We start from the raw sequence: 21,222 nt of genomic DNA, 5'->3' as shown, positions 1-21,222 counted from the left end.
TTACTACCTTCTATTTTTCTAAATATGTTACTGTAATGTAGTTGTTTCAGGAATAAAAAAATGTACCTTGGCTATATGCCCATCAAACGAACCATTTCAACAAATTATGGGCAATAAAAAAAGTCAAACCCATTGCTACTGGGAGGTAAATGCCTGCCATTAACTCATCAATCACATCTTGAGAGGATTAATCACATTTCTGATATGAATCAACTCCACCCTTATCCCATGGTCAAACACAATGGAAGTTTGTCCAGTTTAGGCAACTCCGCAATATACTGAGCAAGGAGGAGCTATTTAATCAGTGATGTAATGTTGATATTCAGACATTGACTGTCACCAGCACACATTAGTAAATGCTGGATCATGTACAGAGAGCATCTGTTGAGGATATCTATTTATAAAATGTCATTACTGCCTTTTATCTGACTTTTATTTTAACCTTTTTTTTCCATGTAAAATTAATGCTTCAGTGCAATTTAACAAAACTAGCTATCAAACCCACAAATATTACCATTTAGTAGGACCAGGGAACTGATACGTAGTAATATCACCACTTGCAAATTCCCTCCAAGCCATGCACCATCAAGACTTGGAAGCATTTTGCCGTTCTGTTGGTAGCGCTAGGTCAGAATCCTGAAACTCTCTCCTTAGCGACATTGTGTGTTCACTGACACCACATGGGTTATAGAGGTTCAGGGAGGCAGCTCGCCGCTACCTTTTCAAGAGCAATGGGGAATGCATCATAAATGCTGGCCTAGCCAGTGAAGCCCAGGTCCCCCTAAAGAACAGAAAACATTGAGACCAGACAATTACTATATTTAGCATTGAATTCGGTAGAATCAGAATTGCTACATTTTGGCAATATACCTAGATGTTCAACTGGTTTCAAAAATTTCCTACTTGTAGTATGATGACCTGGTGACAAAAAAATTTGTTGACATGTATTTTATCAAACTTGATCTGCCATTTCTTGCTGAAAAACAAGCAACTTTTATGTAGATAAGATTGCAAATTCACTGACTAATCTTGGAGGTCAAATCTTGTTTCCTGTTGTGGTCTTGTGTTCTTAAAGTGATCTTGTTAAAAGATTGTGCAATTGCACCTCATATTGAACCTGTGTGAATGAGGTAAGAGATTCTGATTAAATTGATGTGCTAGTTCCAGAGTCTGAACCTTACTTTCTCTTGTAAACCCCTCCGATGCCTCATTCCACTTCCACAGTTGTCTGTAGCCTCTTCTGGCCTACAATTTCCCAATTTTGGCATTCCTCCAATTCTGGCAGCTTGCACAATTCAAATTTCATTGGAGCTGCATTGGGAACTGTACCTGCAGCCACCCTGGGCTCTAAGCTCTGAAATTCCTTCTCTAAACTACGTCGCTCTCCACCCGTCTCTCCTATTCTTCAACAACTAAAATAGAAATTGCGGGTAAAGCTCAGCAGGTCTGACAGCATCTGTGGAGAAAAATCAGAGTTAATGTTTCGGGTGCATTGACCCTTCCTCAGAAGAGAGCACTAGGCAGACGTGCTGAGCTTTTCCAGCAATTTCTGTTTTTGTTTCTGATTTATAGCATCCAGAGTTCTTCCAGTTTTTAATCTTCGATTCTTCAATACTGTTTAAAATGGAATTGCGTTTCTTATGTAACCCAGTATCAAGTTTTGTTTGGCAACATCCTTTGAAGCACTTTGGAGCATTGTATTATGTTAAAGGTGCTTTACAAATACTGCATAGCAAAATGCAGCAGCGATTTTGTGTGCAGCAGAGCTGAGTATTTAGTTGGTCTATCAAGTCCTGTAGCTTGACAGGAATGTTGTCAGAGCACAATATTTTACAGGTGATGCAAACATAAGTTGGCTATAAACAGTCTGTCACACAGTAGATGGAAGCATGAAATTTTCCCATTGCCTATCATAATTGGTTTTTGATGGCCACTCATGGTGCTTCTGTCCCTGTCTGGTATACAAGTGTTTTCTTGCACATGAGGAGCCTATTAGGTCCATAACGTTTGAACTGGCCCCTTGAAAGAGCTATCCATTCCTATTTGCCTGCTCTTCACCTGTGCATGCGCAACTTTCTCCTCTCTAGTATTTATGCAATTCACTCAGTGAATGTTACTATTGAACATCATGTTTGTGCCACCTAGCCACATGTGACAATTCATATCCATCTCTGTAATGTCACGTGAATTCACTCCTGTCTGAGTTCATTTGTTGCTGAAATCCTAATTCGTGTCTTAGTTATCACAGCATGACGTCCCTCGGCTCCAGATTAAGAGCACCTCAATTTTAAAATTCACATTCTTGTTTTCATTATCACTCCATGGCCCTGTTCATCTTAATTTCTGTAGCCTTCTGTCAGCATCACAACATACAAGATCAGCGACCTCTGATTTGGCCTCTTGCATATCCCAAATTTTAGCCACTGTACCATTGTTAGCTGTATTTTCAGGTGCCTTGCCCCAAGTTCTGGAATGCCATCGCTATATTTCGCTATCGCTCCACCAACCCCCCACCCTTTCCCTTACTGTTTCAAGATACTTCTTAAGACCTACTTCTATTCCCAAGACTTTAGTCATCTGATCAAATATTCTTTGTGGCTAGGTGTTATAATTTGTTGTCACAGGATATTAGTGCCCTCTCTTTGATTTCCCATATAGTAAGTGCCCAATGTCAGTGATTTTGGTAACATCACATCACCAGTTGGATTTTTTTCCAACTAGTAGGCAGTTTAATTTCATGAGTGTGAATCCCTGGGCCATTCTACCCTGAGGTCTAGTGATGTTTATATAATAAGAATGGCAGAAATAGGCTGCCCACCCATTCAGCTGAGGAAGTGTGCATGTGGTGGAGAAACAGGTGTTTGCATTTTAAATGTGACAAGCAAAAAGAAAATGCATCACAGTATGAGGTTCATGGTGGGAGATTGGCATCTCTGTTCTGAGTGTCAATCATTCATGTGGTGTAGGAGCTTGCCCTACCTGGTTTCTGATAACGGTTACAACTCCTGGAAGTATTGGATCCTTGTTGCATAACCTGAAACTCCTTGTTAAAAGTCAAGCTTATTTTCTTTTGATAAGGCCCCACAGTTTATAGAAACAACTATTGGCAAAAGGTGTTACCTGGTCATAGTTTTACTGATTGTGTTACTAGATAATTAATCCAAAAAAGAAAGTCTGAATCCAACCATAGAAGTTTAAATATTCACATGTTTTTTCTTTAAAAAGTATTAATGAATTAAATTACTCCAAGTAAAAGTCTAGCACTGATAATTTAACAACTACATGGTTCATATTGCCTTAACAGCCCATCCAAATCAGTCATGCCTCTTCAAGAAAGTTTAACAGGCAGCCATACCTTTGCCTACATAAGACTATCCTCTCAAAAAAGTAGAGTTCTAACCACATTGTCAACTCTTGTCCCACACTTAAGTGCACTTGGATGTCACTTGTTTGTATCCTAAAGGAACTAAAATCAAAATGGTAATGTAGACTGTGATAGAGCAAGGAATGGGTTCCATCACCATTTCCACCTTGGCTGCTGAGAATGAGCAATGAATGCCAGCCTTGCCAACAACATTGTACGTTCCAAGTATAAAGTTTTAAAACACTTTGCAGTTGGAACATTTTCATCTGTTGGCTTTGCATCGTGACAGATCATTACAATCTGCAAACTGCTGAAGGTGCTGACAGGAACAACCCCGGCTGCTCTTTCGGGCTGAGGACATGCGTGCTGTCATTGCTCACTGAACTTATGCACGCATTTTTGTTTCTGCTTCAGTTTCACGCGTTCCTGTTCATTCCTTTTGTTTTGTTTTTGCATGTGTGACCAAGTAGCTGACTGATGTTCTGACGAGTTTCCCTGTGTATTTGTTGTAGGAATACAAACGGAAACAGCTGGAGGAGCAGCGGCAGTCTGAGCGGCTACAGAGGCAACTGCAGCAAGAGCATGCATTCCTCATGTCACTGCAGCAACAGCAACAGCAGCAGCAGCAAAAGCAGCAACAACCCCAGGAAAAGAAGCAGTTGTACTATTACAATAAAAATGTGAATCCAGCTGACAAGCCAGCCTGGGCAAAGGAGGTAACTCTCATTATAGAGCAAATACTGGAGGGATAAATTATGCTGGTTGTTTATTGACTAAATTTATGGGAGTCTTCATGCGTAAGTTGCATACAGCTAGCATGCAAAAAATTCAGTGGTTAATACGGAAGGAAAATGGCATTATAGCCTTCGCTCAAAAGGCAGTTGAGTTTGGAATAGGGAAGTCTTGATAAAAGTATACAAGGCACTGGTTAAACGACATCTAGAATACTGAAAATCGCTTAACTAAGGATAGGTATTAGATGCAATCCAGAGGAGGTTCATGAGGTTGATCCTTAGTATGAAGGAACTGCCTTATGAGGAGAAATTGGGTAAGTTGGGCTTGTACACATTGCAGTTTAGCAGAATAAGAAGTAACCTTGTTAAACATTTTAAAATTCTTTGCGGACTTAGGGTGGATGCTGAGAAGTTATTTCCACTTGTGGGGAGCCTAGGACCAGAGGAGTAATCTCAGAGTAAAGGTTGGCCCAATTAGGACAGATGTGGAGGAATTTCTTCTGAGAGTCAGCAGGCTGTGGAATTTTTTATCTTCAGAAGGCTATTGAGGCTGGTTCAATAAAATATTCATAGCTGAGATAGTCAGATTTTTAAACTTTAGGGGAAGAGCGGGTTATAGAGAGAGGGCAAGATGGCAGAGCAGACTTGATGGGCCAAATGGCCGCCTTCTGCTCCTGTTTCTTGTGGTCCTCAGAATGATGATAGGTATGACTGAAGTGAGCTTGTTATTTGCATAGAGACAGGAGGAAGACCATCTAACTACTCAGGTTTGTTCCTTTATTCAGTTGAACTGTGGCTCAGTAGTATCTTAACTCCATCTGGCCCTAGCTCCATAGCTCTTAATAAACTTCAGCTGATAAAAGTTGAACACTGTGGTTTTGAATAATTCAGTGGATCTTTTAGCCTCAGTAATTCCTTGTGGGGAGAGAGGTCCAAGTTTCCATCGGGCATCAACCTTGCATAGGCCTACCTCAGCTTTTTAAAGCTGAGGCCTTTTGCCCAGCACTGCAATCGCACTGGCAACTATCATTTCTCCCATCTACCCTCATCAGCTCCTTCAGGTCATCTTGAACATGTGGACAGAACTTTCTAATATATTTAACACATTCTCAAGATTGAAGCAAAATGCCCCTTTTCCCAACCCTGTAGGATAATAGACAAGCTTTTGTGTGGGGAGTGTTAGTACTGGGGCAGTAGACCTGTTAAGAAGAGTAAGTTATTTAGTACTTACAAAAAGTGAGATTGTTGGGAAATGTGTTTGACACAGAACTGTAGAGATTAATAATGGGGGGTCATCACACATACTCTGGTAAGAGTGGGATTAATGGGCTGATGCGCCTTATCTGGGGCATTCTGTTGAAGCTATTTTTCATCCCGACCAGTAATAGCTGAACCACCATATAGTACACAGTTCACTTCCGAGAAACATTTTGTCCAAAGCGGCTGTCCTAGTTTAGTATGGCACACTTGCCTCTTCTCACATCAGGAAATCAGGAATTTAATTCTTTGGGTTTGCTTTGCCATTCAGCGAGATCCAAGCAAATCTGTGATCAACTCCATACACTTACTTTTGGCCTGGATCCATTCGTACTGTTTGACTATAAGAAATAGCAACAGGAATAGGCCTTTCAGCCCCTTTAGCCTGCTGCGCTATTTAATAGGGTCATGGCTGATCTGACATTCCTCATGTCTATTTTCCTACCCTTTTCCCAGAACCTCATAGTATTGACTGAAACATGGCTCAAGCCAGAACGGGCCTGGATACTTAACATCCTGGGTTATAAGACTTTTAGTAGAAACAGGGTGGGTAAAATGGAGGAGTTGTAGCATTCTTGGTTGAAGATAATATCATTGCCCTTGAATGAGATATAGTTCAGAATTATAATCTATATGGTTGAAGCTGAGAAACAGGAAACAGCTGTGACTTTGGATATTTATTACAGAATTCCAAATAGTGGGCAGAAAGTAGAAGAGAGCATTTATAGATTACGGAAATCTGTAGGACAAGTAGTGTTGTCATAGTTGGTGTTTTCAGTTACCCTAAGGTACACTGGGAAAAAGGTAGAATTTAGGGCATGTAGGGGGAGAAGTTTGTGCAACGTGTGCAGGAGAACTTTCTGGAACTGTATATTTCCAGTCCTACTAGGGAGGGGGCTGTGCTGGATCTGATGCTAGGAAATAAGACAGACCAGTCAGCAAACATCACAGTAGGGCATCATTTGGGAGAAGGTTATTGTAACATAATAAGGCTCAATATTAAGTTTGTAAACAATAAAAATCAGTCAATGATTAAGATCCCAGGTCAGAAAAGGGCAGATTTTAGGAGACTAAAAGTTGAACTGGAGTAAATTGATTGTTTGTTTGCTGTTGTAAAAGGAAACAGAGCCTAGGTACAGGTGGGTATTTCTAGATTGAAGACAAGTTGAAAGTGCTGTGCCCAGGGATCAGTGTTGGGACTGATGTTGCTTTTTGTGATTATAAAACGATTTGAGGATCGGTGTTGAGAGCAAAATCTGTAAAATTGCAGATGATCCCAAACTAGGGAGAATAGTGACTTTTGTGGATGATGCTGAAAAACATTGACAAGCTGGCCGAATAGGCAGACAGCTGGCAAATGAATTTTAATGCAGAGAATTGTGAAGGAATGTGTTTTGGTGGAAGAATCACAGAGATAACACAGTTCAATGGTACAACTCCAAGGGCAGTACAGGAGCAGAGGGACTTCAAAGCTCATGTACATAATTGGTGGCCAGACAAGTTGAAACAGTTGTTAAGAAGGCTGAGGGAACTTTTGGGTTTATAAATGGCGTCATAGAGTATAAAAACAAGGAAGTAGTGCTCCATCCCTACAAATCATTGGCCATGCCACATTTGGAGTGTTCAGCTTCGTGTTCAGTTCTGATCACCTTATTTAAGGAAGGATATTAAAGCCCTGGAGAGAGTGCAAAGGAGAGTGCAAGGAGTGTCAGAGGAGCAGGAAAGCTGACATTTCGAGTCGAGACCCTTCTTCAGACCATTTCTTGCTCCTCTGATGCTGCTTGGTCTGCTGTGTTCATCCAGCTGTACGCTGTGTTATCTCTGATATCAGGAGTACATGATTTTTGATACAAGGAAAGATTAGAGAAATTAGGCTTATTCTTCTTGCAGCAGAGTCAAATAAGAGGTGACCTCATTGAGGTGGTTAAACTTATGAACAATTTTGACATGGGTAAAGAAGAATATTCTGTTTCCATTAGTTGTTATGTCAGAAACTAGGGGTCACAATTTTAAAATCATCAGCAAGAGTGAATTGAGGAGAAACTTCTTGACTGCAAGTTGTAAGGATTTGGAATGTGCTGCCTGGGAGGCTTTTAAAAAAAAAAGCTAGATATTTATTTGAAGAAATTGAAATTAGAAGACTACTTAACTGCCCTCTGAAATGACCAAGCAAGCACTCAGTTCAAGGAGCAATTAGGAATGGGCAGCAAATATTGGCCTTGCCAGTGGCACCCACATTACATCAAATAATTAATTTTTAAAAATCACAATCCTAACTGTTCCCTGATGTGGTATCAGTGATAATGGGAACTGCAGATGCTGGAGAATCCAAGATAACCAAGTGTGGGGCTGGATGATCACAGCAGACCAAGCAGTATCTCAGGAGCACAAAAGCTGACGTTTCAGGCCTCGACCCTTCAACAGAGGGATGAAGGGTCGAGGCCTGAAACGTCAGCTTTTGTGCTCCTGAGATGCTGCTTGTCCTGCTGTGTTCATCCAGCTCCACACTTTGTTATCTTGTTCCCTGATGTAGGCAAGCTTTAGGTCGTCAGGGATGTGAGTTACTCATTGCAGGATATCCAGCCTACGACCTGCTCTGTAGCCACATTCTGTTTCAGCCCTAGTGAACCTATTTCTTACCAGTCCCCATTAATGGATTTTCACCAGCATTAGACTAATAACATGAATCCCCATTAATAGCTATTCCCCCTCCTAGCCAGATCGTTATCTGTTACTTTGACCATCCCGATTGTTTTTCTGTGTCTTTGGGCTATACCCCCACCTGTCGTTTACTCTGTACCCCCTCCCCCCCACCCTTACTTCCGCATATAAACCAACATTTTCCTAGCTACCGTCGTTTCTGAGGAAGGGTCACTTGGCCTGAAATGCTAACTCTGATTTCTGCCCAAAGACGCTGCCAGACCTGCTGAGCTTCTCCAGCAATTTCTGTTTCTATTTCTTACTGTTTTGACTTACCTTTTTTTGATTCCCTTCCCACACATTTGAGATTCATCTGATGCCTCACTTCAACAATTCCCAGTTTCCTGGTCCTAAGCACCACCTCTCCACTGTGATCATTCCACCCCCATACACCCCAATGCCCCTCCAGGACAGTCTGAGGACTGGATGCTTCTTCCTGACATGGTGGCCCAAACATTTCTCATGCACTGCCACTCTTCTCCTTGTGGTTTTCTCATTGAACAATTTCACCTTTCGCTTGTCTCATTTTCATAAAGTGAGAGGGGTGAAGATGAATATTCACACGGACTCTTGTTACACCTGCCTTTGTGGAGTGTAGAAAACATTCCTCATTCCAGTTCTCCTCAGACGTCCTCCTACAACTCTTCCTGTATGATGACATCTGTATTGATGCTGTTTCCTGTTTTGGTTCTGAACTGAGAAGAAGATAAATCATTCTTGCGGTTTGTCGCTTTCCACCAGCTTCCATCTTTAAAGGGTCATTTTCTGCCACTTTCAGAATGTGGGTGTCAAAGACATTTTCCCCTCCCTATATTCTGAAGAGACCATTCCCTCTGCAACACCCTGGTATAAATGTCGGTTTCCACCTGATTTCATATTCTTCCAAAATATCCCGATGAATGCAACATTAAAAGCTTCAACAAGCTATTTTATTCAGCAATACCCCGCAGGTTTTGTACTACCAAACAATTACCTTAAATGTCTTGAGAACATCACAACCTTCTCAGTTCCAGTAATGTAGCCATAGTTTACATACATTATCATTGACCACACAAAACCCTTTCAACATATATTTAAGATTGCCGAGACTCTACCTTTCTCCTATTTTAAAGGCAAGTGCTGAACTTTGTTCCGGATGCAATTCGATTGGTCAAACTATCAGACTTGAAGCAAAACATACTTTATTCGCACAGTATAGTTGAAGGATGACAAAAGAAAGAAAAAATTTAAAAAAAGCATAAATTGCTTGAAAAGCTCAGCAGGTCTGGCAGCATCTGTAGCGAGAAATCAGGGTTAACGTTTTGTATTGAGAGACCCTTCCTCAGAAAATTTCACTTGACCTGAATATTAACTCTGATTTCTCTCCACACACAACTTCTAGACCTACTGAGCTTTTCCACCAATTTGTTTTTATTTCTGATTTGCAGCATTGTGATTTTTAAAAGAAAGAACAAATTGGACTAGCTTAACTCTATTGGAAAATTTGACAGAATAATAGACTTTTTAACAACTAAACAGTAACTGTTCCAATATAGTAACATCCCATTAAAAACACTCTTGGCAAACGCAAATTCAGTAAAATAGATTGTCTCACATGCATTTCTAGCAACAGGAAGAGAACCTTCAGCTTTTAGCTGTAACGTAGAGAGGAGGAACAGCTTCCACCTCTAGCTTCAAAACCCCAGCAGCCACTGCTACTGAAAAACTAAAACTAAAGGTCATGGCCCTGGGGGAGCTTGAGCCCACCCATTCAGGCTGCTGCTTTTGTTCCAACCTTTTAAAAAAAAAAGTTTCCAAGGCCTCACAAGATGTTTATTTTATTGGCTCTGCACCTCTGTCTTAAAACCTTTCCAAAACACACAACCAGCAAAAAATGCATGTCTTAAAGCAATGGTGTCATCGCAACATTATCTTCTTAATTTGGCCTTTCGAAGTCTCTCTGCTGATGAACCTTTGCTGTACTTCTTGCAAAACCAATTTACCTTTACCAAAGCGTGATTTTTAAGAAGCGAGCATAGTACGGCAAGTGTGGTCTCACTAGGACTTTGTACATCTATATCTCCTCGACATAAAGTACTTTACTTTGTCTCACCCAACCAAGCAAAGAATCAAGGAGTGATTGCTCTGCCCAGTGAATATTGAGAATGTAAAACTTGCTATGGCAGAAAATAGTGCATGTAAATAATATGTATGCAACTGAGGTGAAGCAAAATAAGCATTTGACAGAAGTGTGTGCAATGTTCTCCTGGTAGTATGAGATGAGATGAAGCATGGATAGAACCTCAAAGAAACGTACATGTTGTCATAGACTAGTTGGATTGAATAGCTTGTTTCTGTAATTTCAGTTCTGTACCGTTCTTTGGAACTTCATCTTCACCTCCTGTCTGATATAATCAGCTATGGGCACCTCATTCATGCCCTGTGTGTAGAATTCTGCATTCACACCACCCTCTGGGTGGGCAAGTTACTCCTAGAATTCTTTGTTGGTTTTGTGTAGAGGGGAACTTAAAGACATGATCCTTGTATCTGATTGCTCTGCTTTGTGGAACGCCTTTCAATTCAAAAAGATTCAAATAAACATGATGCAATAACTGTGCTTCACTTTACAGTCCATCCACACAGACCCACTTGTGCTCACACTTTCACGCTCTTACAGATCTGCCTGCCTTGCATGCTACAGCTCTTCACATCACTTTCTGGGGTCCCGAGGAAGACGTATTGAGGACATAATGAGGAGATAATGAGAATGTAAAGGCATTTGGTTTACATTTCTCAGCAGTGCAGTGCAGTCAGCTCATTGTGTGCTTTGTGTATGGTCAACTATGTCCAGTGAGCCTGAGATTCTGTACACTGCAACATTTAGTTCTTCCTGGAGTGGGGAAAATCTTTGATTCTTGAAATTAAAAGACGGGCATTCAGCGAACCCATCTGAAATCAAGTGCTCTTGATTTATCTTTCCTGTATTTTTAAGAGAGTAGAGTATCTGAACAGGGCATCGAATGTGTATCATGTGATTGTCTCTAATTTTCAGTGTTTATAAAACAGAGCGGTCAAAGCTCACAAATGTTCTGTACAGGATTGAGGCACAACTGGGTGGAGGCTGTACGGTGCATTGTTGGGCACTGGGCACTGGGCACTGGGCACTGCAGTGTCTGCACCATTTATAATGAAGGAATTCTCCCCCAATGCTCAGTTGCTGCAGTATGTGCCATCTACCAGATGCCCGGCAGCACATTCCAAACCCACAACCACTATCATCTAGAAACATCTAGCGCATTCAGGCGGTTCAAGAACGCAGCTCACCACCAACTTCTCAGGGCAACTAGGGATGGGCAATAAATACTGGTCCAGACAGTGATGCCCACATCCCACAAGAGAATCAAAAAATATAGTTGACCGTGTCTTGTCTGGAGGAGGAGTAAATTGCTTAAATAATTGGTGACATATAACAATCTGTTCAGAATTACTAGCCTCCACATTTGTTGTATTTAGTGTCCCTAATTATGTCATGCTTGTCCTGGGGGAATCAAGATGTTAAGAATGGCAACGCATTTTACTACAGGTTTCTTTTGCACGCAAAACTGATCCTGGAACTTAGTGGTATAAAACCAAGCTTGAGAAACATGCATCATCTGCTTGATTTTATTTGAGCTATTGATTCACTTGCCTCCCTCTCTGTCTCTCTCTGCCTCCTGTCTCTCTCTGCCTCCTGTCTCTCTCTGCCTCCTGTCTCTCTCTGCCTCCTGTCTCTCTCTGCCTCCTGTCTCTCTCTGCCTCCTGTCTCTCTCTGCCTCCTGTCTCTCTCTTTCTGCCCATGAAGGTTGAAGAACGCTCCAAAATGAACAGGCAGAACTCTCCTGGTGCAAAGCCTAAGATGGGGACAACAATATCTGATCCATCACTGCAGTCGCTGACTGAATCTGTACCCAGCAGTGCTGCCCAGACCTCTCAGACGCCACCCATGCACCGACCTGTGGAGCCGCAGGGAGCCCAGTCAAAGGTAGTTCTTCTTCATAACATTAATGTTGCTTTCCCTATACAGCAGTCCATCAAGTCACGCACCAGTCTGCATCTTCCTGCAGCTTTAGCACTCTCTGTCATATGAAACTTTGTATTGAGAGCAAATGCCCTCAACTTTGTGCTAATTCATTAATATAGATGCTAAGTATCTGAGGCTCATGTATTTGTGATGACTGGTGTTATGCGACGAAAAATTGATAGTTGCAATAATGTTCCATGAATCTCTGATAATTGAATATGTGGGTGACAGAAGAAGTTGACTTAACATGTACAGAATATGTTGGAAATGCTTATCCATGTAGACAGCATCAGTGAAATAAGAACATGATTAATGATTCAGCTTTTGCACTGTGCCATGTCTAGCCTCCATTTTTATTTTGCATTTGTTTCAAATTTGCTGCAACTGCTGTATTTGTGTGAGTTTGAGGTGGGGTATTAATGATTGTGTAGCAAGTATCAATTGGCCTCTGCTGTTCCAGCGTCCTTTGAGTTCTCACTGGAGCGTCTCTTGCAGTTTCAAGTGGCGCACCTTGTTGCGCTGAAGCCATCGTCAGCACCGGTACCGCGGTCTCAGTCACTCCAAGACCAACCGACCAAGAATGTCGCTGCCTTCCCGACCCAGGAGCCCGCACCAGTGAAGCGTGGTGAGATGCTGCGTCAGAACTCTGACCCGACTTCGGAGACGCCAGTACTCCCACCCCGTGCTAGCAACCGAGATGACTCCGGGCCATGGGTGAAGATGGAAGATGAAGCACCTCCCAAGGTACAAGTTGAAACACTCAGGGAACTGAAAGACCTTTCAGTGCAGTAGATAGGAAATTGCTGATAAAGCATTCACAACTGGAAAAGAATTAAAGAGCAGGAATACATTACTCTGCTGTTCGGGCCCCCTCAGCCTTCATGCAGGTCATGGCTGATCTTGTACTTGAGCTCAATTTTCCTGTTATCACGTGATTTTATTAATATACAAAAAATTATCAGTCTCAGTTTTGACATAATGTAACCTCCACAGCTGTCTGGGGTAGAGAATTCCAAATGTACAGCATCTCTGAGTGAAACAATTCTTCCTCATCTCTGTTTTAAATGCATTACTGATATTCTGAGACTGTCTTTCCTGGTCCTAGGGGAAACATCCTTCCTGCATTTAACCTGTCAAGCCCTGCAATAAATTTGTATTTTTGAATGAGATCATCACTCATTCTTAACTCCAGAGATTAAAGGTCCACAGTATTTAATCTTTTCTCATAGGATCATCCTTTGCACCCAGGAATTAGCTTGGTAAACCTTCATTAATAAGTGTACACTCCTTGGGTAAGGAGACCAAAGCTGTACACAATGAACTGTGTATTCTGCTACTATTGGAATCGTGCGCCTTCTATCTTGAGGCTTGTGCCATACATTTTTGGTTGGTCTTTCAGATTAGATTCCCTACAGTGTGGAAACAGGCCCTTTGGCCCAACAAGTCCAGACCACCCCTTGCAGCGTCCCACCCAGACCCATCCCCCTATAACCCACACGCCCCTCAACACTATGGGCAATTTAGCATGGCCAACGCACCTAGCCTGCACATCTTTGGATTGTGGGAGGAAACCCAAGCAGACAAGGGGAGAATGTGCAAACTCCACACAGACAGTTAGCCAAGGCTGGAATTGAACCCGGTCCCTGGTGCTGTGAGGCTGCAGTGCTAACCACTGAGCCACCGTGCCCCCGTCTTCTGGTATTATGTTCTTAGCTACCATGCTTTGTCTTTTTTTGAAAGAAAAATTGAGATTGTAACTTGTTACGCCTGAGTAATGACTAATGTGGTAAATTTGACTGTGCCACAGATTCCAGAGTTATTTTAGTCTACATTTTACAATTGTGGGAGATTTCTGTAAACTTTTCTATTGTAATCCTCGTGCCCACATTTTGTAATGCTGACTGCCTGTGTAGTCAAGTTACTTGATAGTTGTGCCATCACTGGTAGGAGAAAATAATCACTGTATAATTTACTCAGGAAGTTTCCGTAGTAAATGTGGAGTTAGGAACTTGTAATGGCATTATTAATGGTCGAGCAGAAGGCATGGCTTCCAAATGATGCTGTAACGCGATATGTTTCCTTATACTTGCTCTCTAACGCCAAAACATTAACTCCTTTCTTCTGAACTCTACCTTTGCTCTTGCCTTGCCCAAATGCAACACTGGGGTTTAATACTTCAAGTACGAGGGGCTGAGAAAAAGCTCTCTTGATACCATTCAGGTGAAGGGACAAGGCGTGAATAAGATCATAACGAATCAGTATGTAAATTTGAGATGTTTCAAAACATAACAACTTGATTGTGCTTTTGAAGAGCTTTTGAGATTTTCTTGTGATTAATTGCAAAATAATTCAAACACCCAGCACTTTATTCCTCTGTGAGAGTTTCAGATCATGAAGGTGAATGACTAATGCACATTTTCCCATCTTGTAGCAGCCAGAGCACACCCAGGTCAGGTACACGGGGGATCAGAAGCTGCTTCTGCCATTCCTATCACTGCCACAGCCTTATATGGCATCAGCTGGTTGCAGATGTATCTGAACAGAATCTCAATCTTAATCTCAATCCCCAATTTCAAAAGAGCAGTGTTGCTGCATCACTGACGTCTCTATCGTCCGTACAAGCCACCCTTTTCTCTTTGAGCCAAATAATGAGATTGATTTTTGGCAAATATGTTAAGAACTAAAGAAGCAAATTGGGTGAATAGAATTAAGGTATAGGTCAGCTGTGGAGTAATTGAAAATGGAATAGGCTAGATGGGTCTAATTTAACTTCAATAAAACATCTGATATTGAAAGCTGACTTCGGTCCTGGTGACCATGAAACTAACATTGGTTGTTTAAAAAAACCCATCTGGTTCACTAATGTCCTTGAAGAAAGTAAATCTGCCTTCCTTACCCTTTCTGGCCGACAAGTGACTGTGAGCACATAGCCATGTAATTGACTCTCTGTGAAATGGACAAGTGAGCCACCCAATTAGAGGGTAGTTAGGGGTGTTGGTTTTGTTAGTGATGCTCCCACACCATGATCGAATAAAACCATTTATGCTTGTTTGCATCCAAGGTTCTTTACACTCATGATCCACATAGCCATCTGAGTGGAGACTGATCCCAGTGTTTTGTTCTGGGTAGAAGCTGATCTGTGAATCACAGTCGATGTTGTACTCCGTGCATTGCCTCAAAACGTGCTTGTGTCTGAACCACGTTTAATGGGTGTCAATATGTGATTAAGGCATAGTGTGGCTTAGTATGTTCACCATTTGAGTCTGAAGGTTGTGAGTTGCAGTATTGCTCCAACACCTTAATTAAAAATGTTGTCAGGCACTTGGATGTAGAATTGTCATTGTGTCAGAAGTGCCATTTTTTTTTGCGATTTTTAAAGGACTGATTTGACTCTTGAAGCATCTTTATCTTAAATGGCTGAGTGATTATTTAGACAAATTTTGAAATCACAGCAGCTTGCATTTAAGTTGTGCTTCAACTGCAGGGGAACCCCTCAGTGCCACTTGGCAGCAATGTTTGACACAATTTAACAAGGCTGCCACATGATATGCCATGATAGATTTTAGTTAGGGAAGTGACTAGTAATCATCTTAGTCAAACAAGTAGATTTTAAAGAGCATCTTGGAGGAGAGGTTTAGGAAGGGAATTCTGGAGCATGGGACCTTGGTTGGAGGCAAATGGTTTTGAGGTCAAGGAAAAGAAGAGGATGCATAAAAACCAAAGTGTGAGGAATACAGAGTTTTCAGAGGATGGGACTGTTGAGGAGGTTACGTAGGTGGGGGAATTTCTTTCAGTGCCCTGGACCAATATTCTAATCTCGTCCATCACAATCAAAGAAAAATGATTGACTGCTTAACTCATTGACCTTTACAGTAGGAATTATACAGTAGGTATTATTACTGGCCTATCAGTCTGGAGGCCCAGGTAATGTTCTGAGGACCCAGATTTAAATTCCATCTTGGCAGATGGTAGAATTTGAATTCAATAATAATCTGGAAATGAGAGTTTATGATGACCATGAAACCATTGTGAAAGCCCATCTGGTTCACCAATGTCCTTTCGGGAAAGAAACTGCCATCCTTATCTGGCCTGGCCTACTTGTGATTCCAGACCCAAAACAATGTGGTTGACTCTGAACTGCCTTCTGAGCAATGAAAGATGGACAATAAATTCTGGTCCACCCAGTGATGCCCGCATCTCATGAATTGATTTTTAAAGAAAATAATTTGCATCAATATAACTGCTCATTATGTTGACACTGGTAGTAACTGTGTTCCAGAGTTGCTCATTGTATAGAAACTACTTTTGAATTCTATCTGCAAGATGGGAGAGTGTGTATAAATGAAACTTTTTAACACTGTCTGCCAAGGTGTTAATTGCAGCTCCCATTGCTAACAGAAGATAGTTGAAATTATCTTGCAGATTGACTTCAGTAACAGATGGAGTATTACACAGGTTATCATGCAATCCCCTGTGCCTGGAGCATGTAATTAATTGGCCACTGTTAATGAAGCTAAAATAATTCTCACCATGCGATTTGACCTCTAAATGAGCAAATGGCTGATAGACCCTACCTGAAGTTCAAGTCACAGTACTTACTTTTTAAATACAGCCGTGCTCAGTAAAAATGCTAGGTCACAATGGCCTTCCAAAAGGGAATTTATCCATTGAAGCATGACTTGAAAAGGAAGTCTTACAGCCTAACTCCATATTTTCTTCAGAGTTGATTTGCTGTTGGAATTGAACATGAACAGATTTGTTTCTTTTTGGCTGAAGGTTCCTCAGAGAACGACCTCCATAGCTACAGCACTGAACAGCAGTAGCGCTCTGATAAATCGACCGGGGCAGGCACCGCGTGCAAGGTAATATAAACCGTTCAACACTCTTGTCCCCTTGTTCTCTTCTATTCATCCAAATTTAGCAGGCAGCCAACCCAGTGATTAATCAAACTGAGTGAAATACAGATAATGCTGGAAGTACACAGCAAGCCATTAAACTAATGTGTGTGCTCAAGACCACTGATTTGTGGTCTTCATGAGGAAGAGAATGCTTGGTAAAATGCCACTTTTAAGAGTAAAATCCAGGGGATTTGTTGGTTAGATCAGAATGCCAGTTATCCAGTCACTATGAACTAATAATAGTGACTGGAACCCTTAGTGTGGTTTCCAAATCACTTATAGTGTTACCTCATTGAATTTGCCTCAGTTGCACTAGGTCCATCTCGTGTGAAATATTCCTTTTGCCTTGATCTTTGCTGACTCGTTTGTGCGCTTTTCTCTTGGAGAATAAAGATCAGCAATGTCAGCTATGTTTGGAACCGCAGGAGAAAGGGAAGATTCTGAATGAGTATTTTTGCATCAGTGTTTACTGTGGAGAAGGAAATGGAAGATAGAGAATGTGGGGAAGTAAATAGTGACATCTTGAAAAATGTCCCATGTTACAGAAGAGGAGGTGCTGGATGTCTTAAAATGCAGAAACGTGGATAATCCTTGGGACCTGATCAGGTACACCCTAGAACTCTGTGGGAAGCGAGGGAAGTGATTGCTGGGCCCCTTGCTGAGATCTTTGTATCATTAATAGCCACAGGTGAGGTGCAGGAAGACTGGAGGTTGGCTAATGTGATACCACTATTTAAGAAACGTGAGAAGAAAAGACAGGGAACAGTAAACTTGTGAGCCTGAAGAAGAAAAGACAGGGAACTATAAACTGGGGAGCCTGAAGAAGAAAAGACAGGGAACTATAAACTTGTGAGCCTGACATCAGTGGTGGGCAGTTTGTTGAAGGGAATCCTGAGGGACAGGATTTACATGTGTTTGGAAAGGCAAGGATTGATTACAAATAATCAGCATGGCTTTGTGTGTGGCAAATCATGCCTCACTTGTTTGAGACCTTTGAAGAAGTAATGAAGAGGATTGATGAAGGCAGAGCACTGGATACGATTTTCATGTACTTCATTAAGGTTTTCAACAGGTTTCCTCGTGGTAGACTGGTTGGCAAGGTTAGATCATGCAAAATACAGGGATAACTAGCTATTTGGATGTAGGAATGGCTCAAAGGTAGAAGACAAAGGGTGGTGGTGGAGTGTTGCTTTTCAGACTGGAGGCCTCTGACCAGCAGTGTGCCACAAGGATAATAGCTGGGTCTACTGCATGTTGTCACTTATATAATAATTTGGACATGAACTTAGGAGGTATGGTTAGTAGTTTGCAGGTGACACCAAAATTGGAGGCTGAGTGGATAGTGAAGAAGGTTACCTCAGAGGGCAATGGGATCTTGACCAGTTTGGCCAATGGGCTGAGGTGGGCAGATGGAGTTTAATTTAGATAAATGTTAGGTGCTATATTGTGGAAAGGCAAATCAGGGCACTGTTTATACACTTAATGGTAAGGTCCTGGGGAGTGTTGCTGAACGATGAGACCTTGGAACGCAGGTTCAAAGTTCCTTAAAAATGGAGTCTCAGATAGGGTAGTGAAGAAGGTGTTTGGAATGCTTGCCTTTATTGGACAGTGCATTGAATATAGGAGTTAGGAGGTCATGTTACAGATGTACAGGACATTTGTTTGGCTCCTTTTGGTGTATTGCATCCGATTCTGGCCTCCCTCTTATCGGAAGGATGTTGTGAAACTAGAAAGGGTTCAGAGAAAATTTGCGAGGATGTTGCCGGGGTTGGAGGGTTTGAACGATAGGGAGAGGCTGAATAGACTGGGGCTATTTTCCATGGAGCATCAGAGGCTGAGGGGTGACCTTCCAGAGATTTATAAAATCATGAGGGGCATGGATAGGGATAGGTAGGCAAGGTCTTTTCCCAGGGTTGGGGAGTTCAAAAATAGGGGGCATAGGTTTAAAGTTTAAGGTGAGAGGGGAAAGATTTAAAAGGGATCTAAGGGTCAGCTTTTCACGCAGAGGGTGATGCATGTATGGAATGAGCTGCCAGAGAAAGTGGTGGAGGCTGGTACAATTACAACATCTAAAAGGCATCTGGATGGGTATATGAATAGGAAGGGTTTAGGGGGATATGGGCGAAATGTTGGGAAATGGGACTAGATTTATATAGGATATCTGGTCGGCATGGACAAGTTGGACCAAAGGGTCTGTTTCCGTTCTGTATATCTCTATGACTAATTGTGTCCAAATTTTGTGATCCACCCACAAATTGTAACTCTGCAGTGCCACTTATTTAATCACCCAGTTCAGCACTTCAGCATTCACTCCCTCCATCACTGATGCACAGTGTCAGTAGTGTGCATATTATACAAGATATGCTTTAGTAGTTCACCAACACTCCTTGAACAGAACCTATTTAACTGGTGTCCTCTGCCACCGAGAAAGATGGGGGCAGGAGATGTATTTGAACACCATCACCTGCATGTTCCACTCCAAGCCATGCATCTATCCTGATGTGGAAATGTATCGCTGTTCCTCCAGTGTCTCTGATTCAGAATCCTGGAACGCCCTTTCTAAGAGCATCGCAGATATCCCTGCATCCCATGGATTGTCATGGTCAACTTAGCTCACTAAAACTTTCTCAAGGGCAATTTGGGAGGAATAATAAATGCCGTGGCCAGCAATGCTCTCAGACTTTAAAAAAGAACAAAGATGGGAGCTGGCTTGCCCAAATGCAACGCAGGGAATCTGGCTTCGTTTAGATTTGTCTAACCTTTCTGATTCCAGTATTTCGCATAGTGGGTATATCCCATGGACATCTTTCTTTGTCAGTTCATAGTTTCTTCAACATGGCGTGCAGCAGGTTCCAGACTGCAAACTAGTTTGAGGATGGTGTTACTTTTAGCTCCCCGTTGCCCTGTGATATTCCCTTCACTTCTAGACTCTTCTCTGATTCTCCGTACCTGTGGAAATTGGTCAGGTAATGATTGTGTTGTGTTTGAATGGCCATAGGCATGAAGACTGAACTAGCAGATCAAGTCTTCCTTTATTTTACTGATAAATAAGTGGATGCATCACCTGTGTTCAGAATACGTAATCTTGGTACCTGTTCAAGACTATTGGTTGCTTTTAAATGAAGTGAAATTGTCTGATTGTTTCAAGGGAGAGCAATGCCCTGGTCAGTGTTATACAAGCATACAATTTGGATGCAGGAATAGACTACTTGTTCCCTTGAGTCTACTGTGTCGTTCAATAAGATCATGACTAATCTGATACTACCACATTACACTAAATATGGAAAAATGTGAGGTTGTTCATTTAAAAATTATTTAAAAAGTGAACAACTGTAGAATTCCAAGGTGCAAAGCGATCTTTGAGTTCTGGTGTATAACTCTCTCTCAATAGGTTAGTATGCAGCTACAACATTTAAACAAGACTCGAGATGCTATTCTTTCTTATGACAGAAATTGACTATAAAAGTAGTGTATCATGGCCCAGTTATGCAGAGCCTTCATAAGACGTCATCGCAAATACTGTAGGCAGCTTCAGTCTTATCTAAGCAATGCATTTGAGGCAGCTCAGAAAAGGTGTCTTAGATTGATACTTGGAGTGAACATGTTGTCTTATGAAGAAAGATTAGAGAATTAGGCTTGTTGACTGGGATTTAGAAGAGCTGGGGCGATTTAATTGAAGTGTAAGATAGTCATGACAAGTTAGACATGGAAAGTCTGTTTAGTCTTGTGTGTATGACCAGAGCTAAGGCACACTGTTTTAAAATTAGGGGTTACCCTTTTAGGTCAGAGATGAGGGGAAATTTTTTCTGACGTTTGGAACTTGGAACTCTCCGCATCAGAAGGCAGTGGAGGTTGGGCTTATTGAATTTAGGCAGTAAAGTTAAAAGATCATCATTGGAAGTTAATGGGAATGTGGAATTTGATCTTACTGAATGGAGCAGAAGCCTGAAGGGCTAACTGGCGTACTGCTACTCCCTAGTTTTGTTTGGCCCTGAACCTTTCTTTTCCTTCTTCAGTCCCTCACGAATAACATAACTGACCTCACTACTATTTTGTAACATGTGGTCTGGATGTTAGCTCATTGCTATTTATGGGGCCTTTATGTGAAAAGTGGTTGCATTTTTCCATGTCACATTGGTGGTGGTACTTTGGTTGTACCTAATTGATTGTGAAGAATATTGGGGTTCCCCGTGGTGGGGAAAGGTGATGTGCAAATGCATTTTTGTCTTT

The 21,222-nt window shown here is 41.7% G+C and overlaps 1 protein-coding gene across 4 annotated transcripts in view; it reads left to right on the top strand.

Annotated features, from left to right (window-relative positions):
• Window positions 1-21,222, top strand: part of LOC125448720 (misshapen-like kinase 1) — a 256,094-nt gene that overhangs the window by 191,305 nt on the left and 43,567 nt on the right. For all 4 annotated transcript variants that reach the window (XM_048524198.2, XM_048524197.2, XM_048524196.2 and 1 more), the window contains 4 exons: window positions 3,877-4,080; window positions 11,876-12,055; window positions 12,590-12,838; window positions 16,871-16,956. In XM_048524198.2, coding sequence (XP_048380155.1) covers window positions 3,877-4,080; window positions 11,876-12,055; window positions 12,590-12,838; window positions 16,871-16,956 — 719 coding nt within the window. The remainder of the gene's footprint in view (window positions 1-3,876; window positions 4,081-11,875; window positions 12,056-12,589; window positions 12,839-16,870; window positions 16,957-21,222) is intronic.

This window comes from Stegostoma tigrinum, chromosome 45, assembly GCF_030684315.1.
Source record: "Stegostoma tigrinum isolate sSteTig4 chromosome 45, sSteTig4.hap1, whole genome shotgun sequence".
Taxonomy (NCBI): Eukaryota; Metazoa; Chordata; class Chondrichthyes; order Orectolobiformes; family Stegostomatidae; genus Stegostoma; species Stegostoma tigrinum.
Note: the sequence above shows the minus strand (reverse complement) of the source record. Positions and strands in the feature narration are given on the sequence as shown.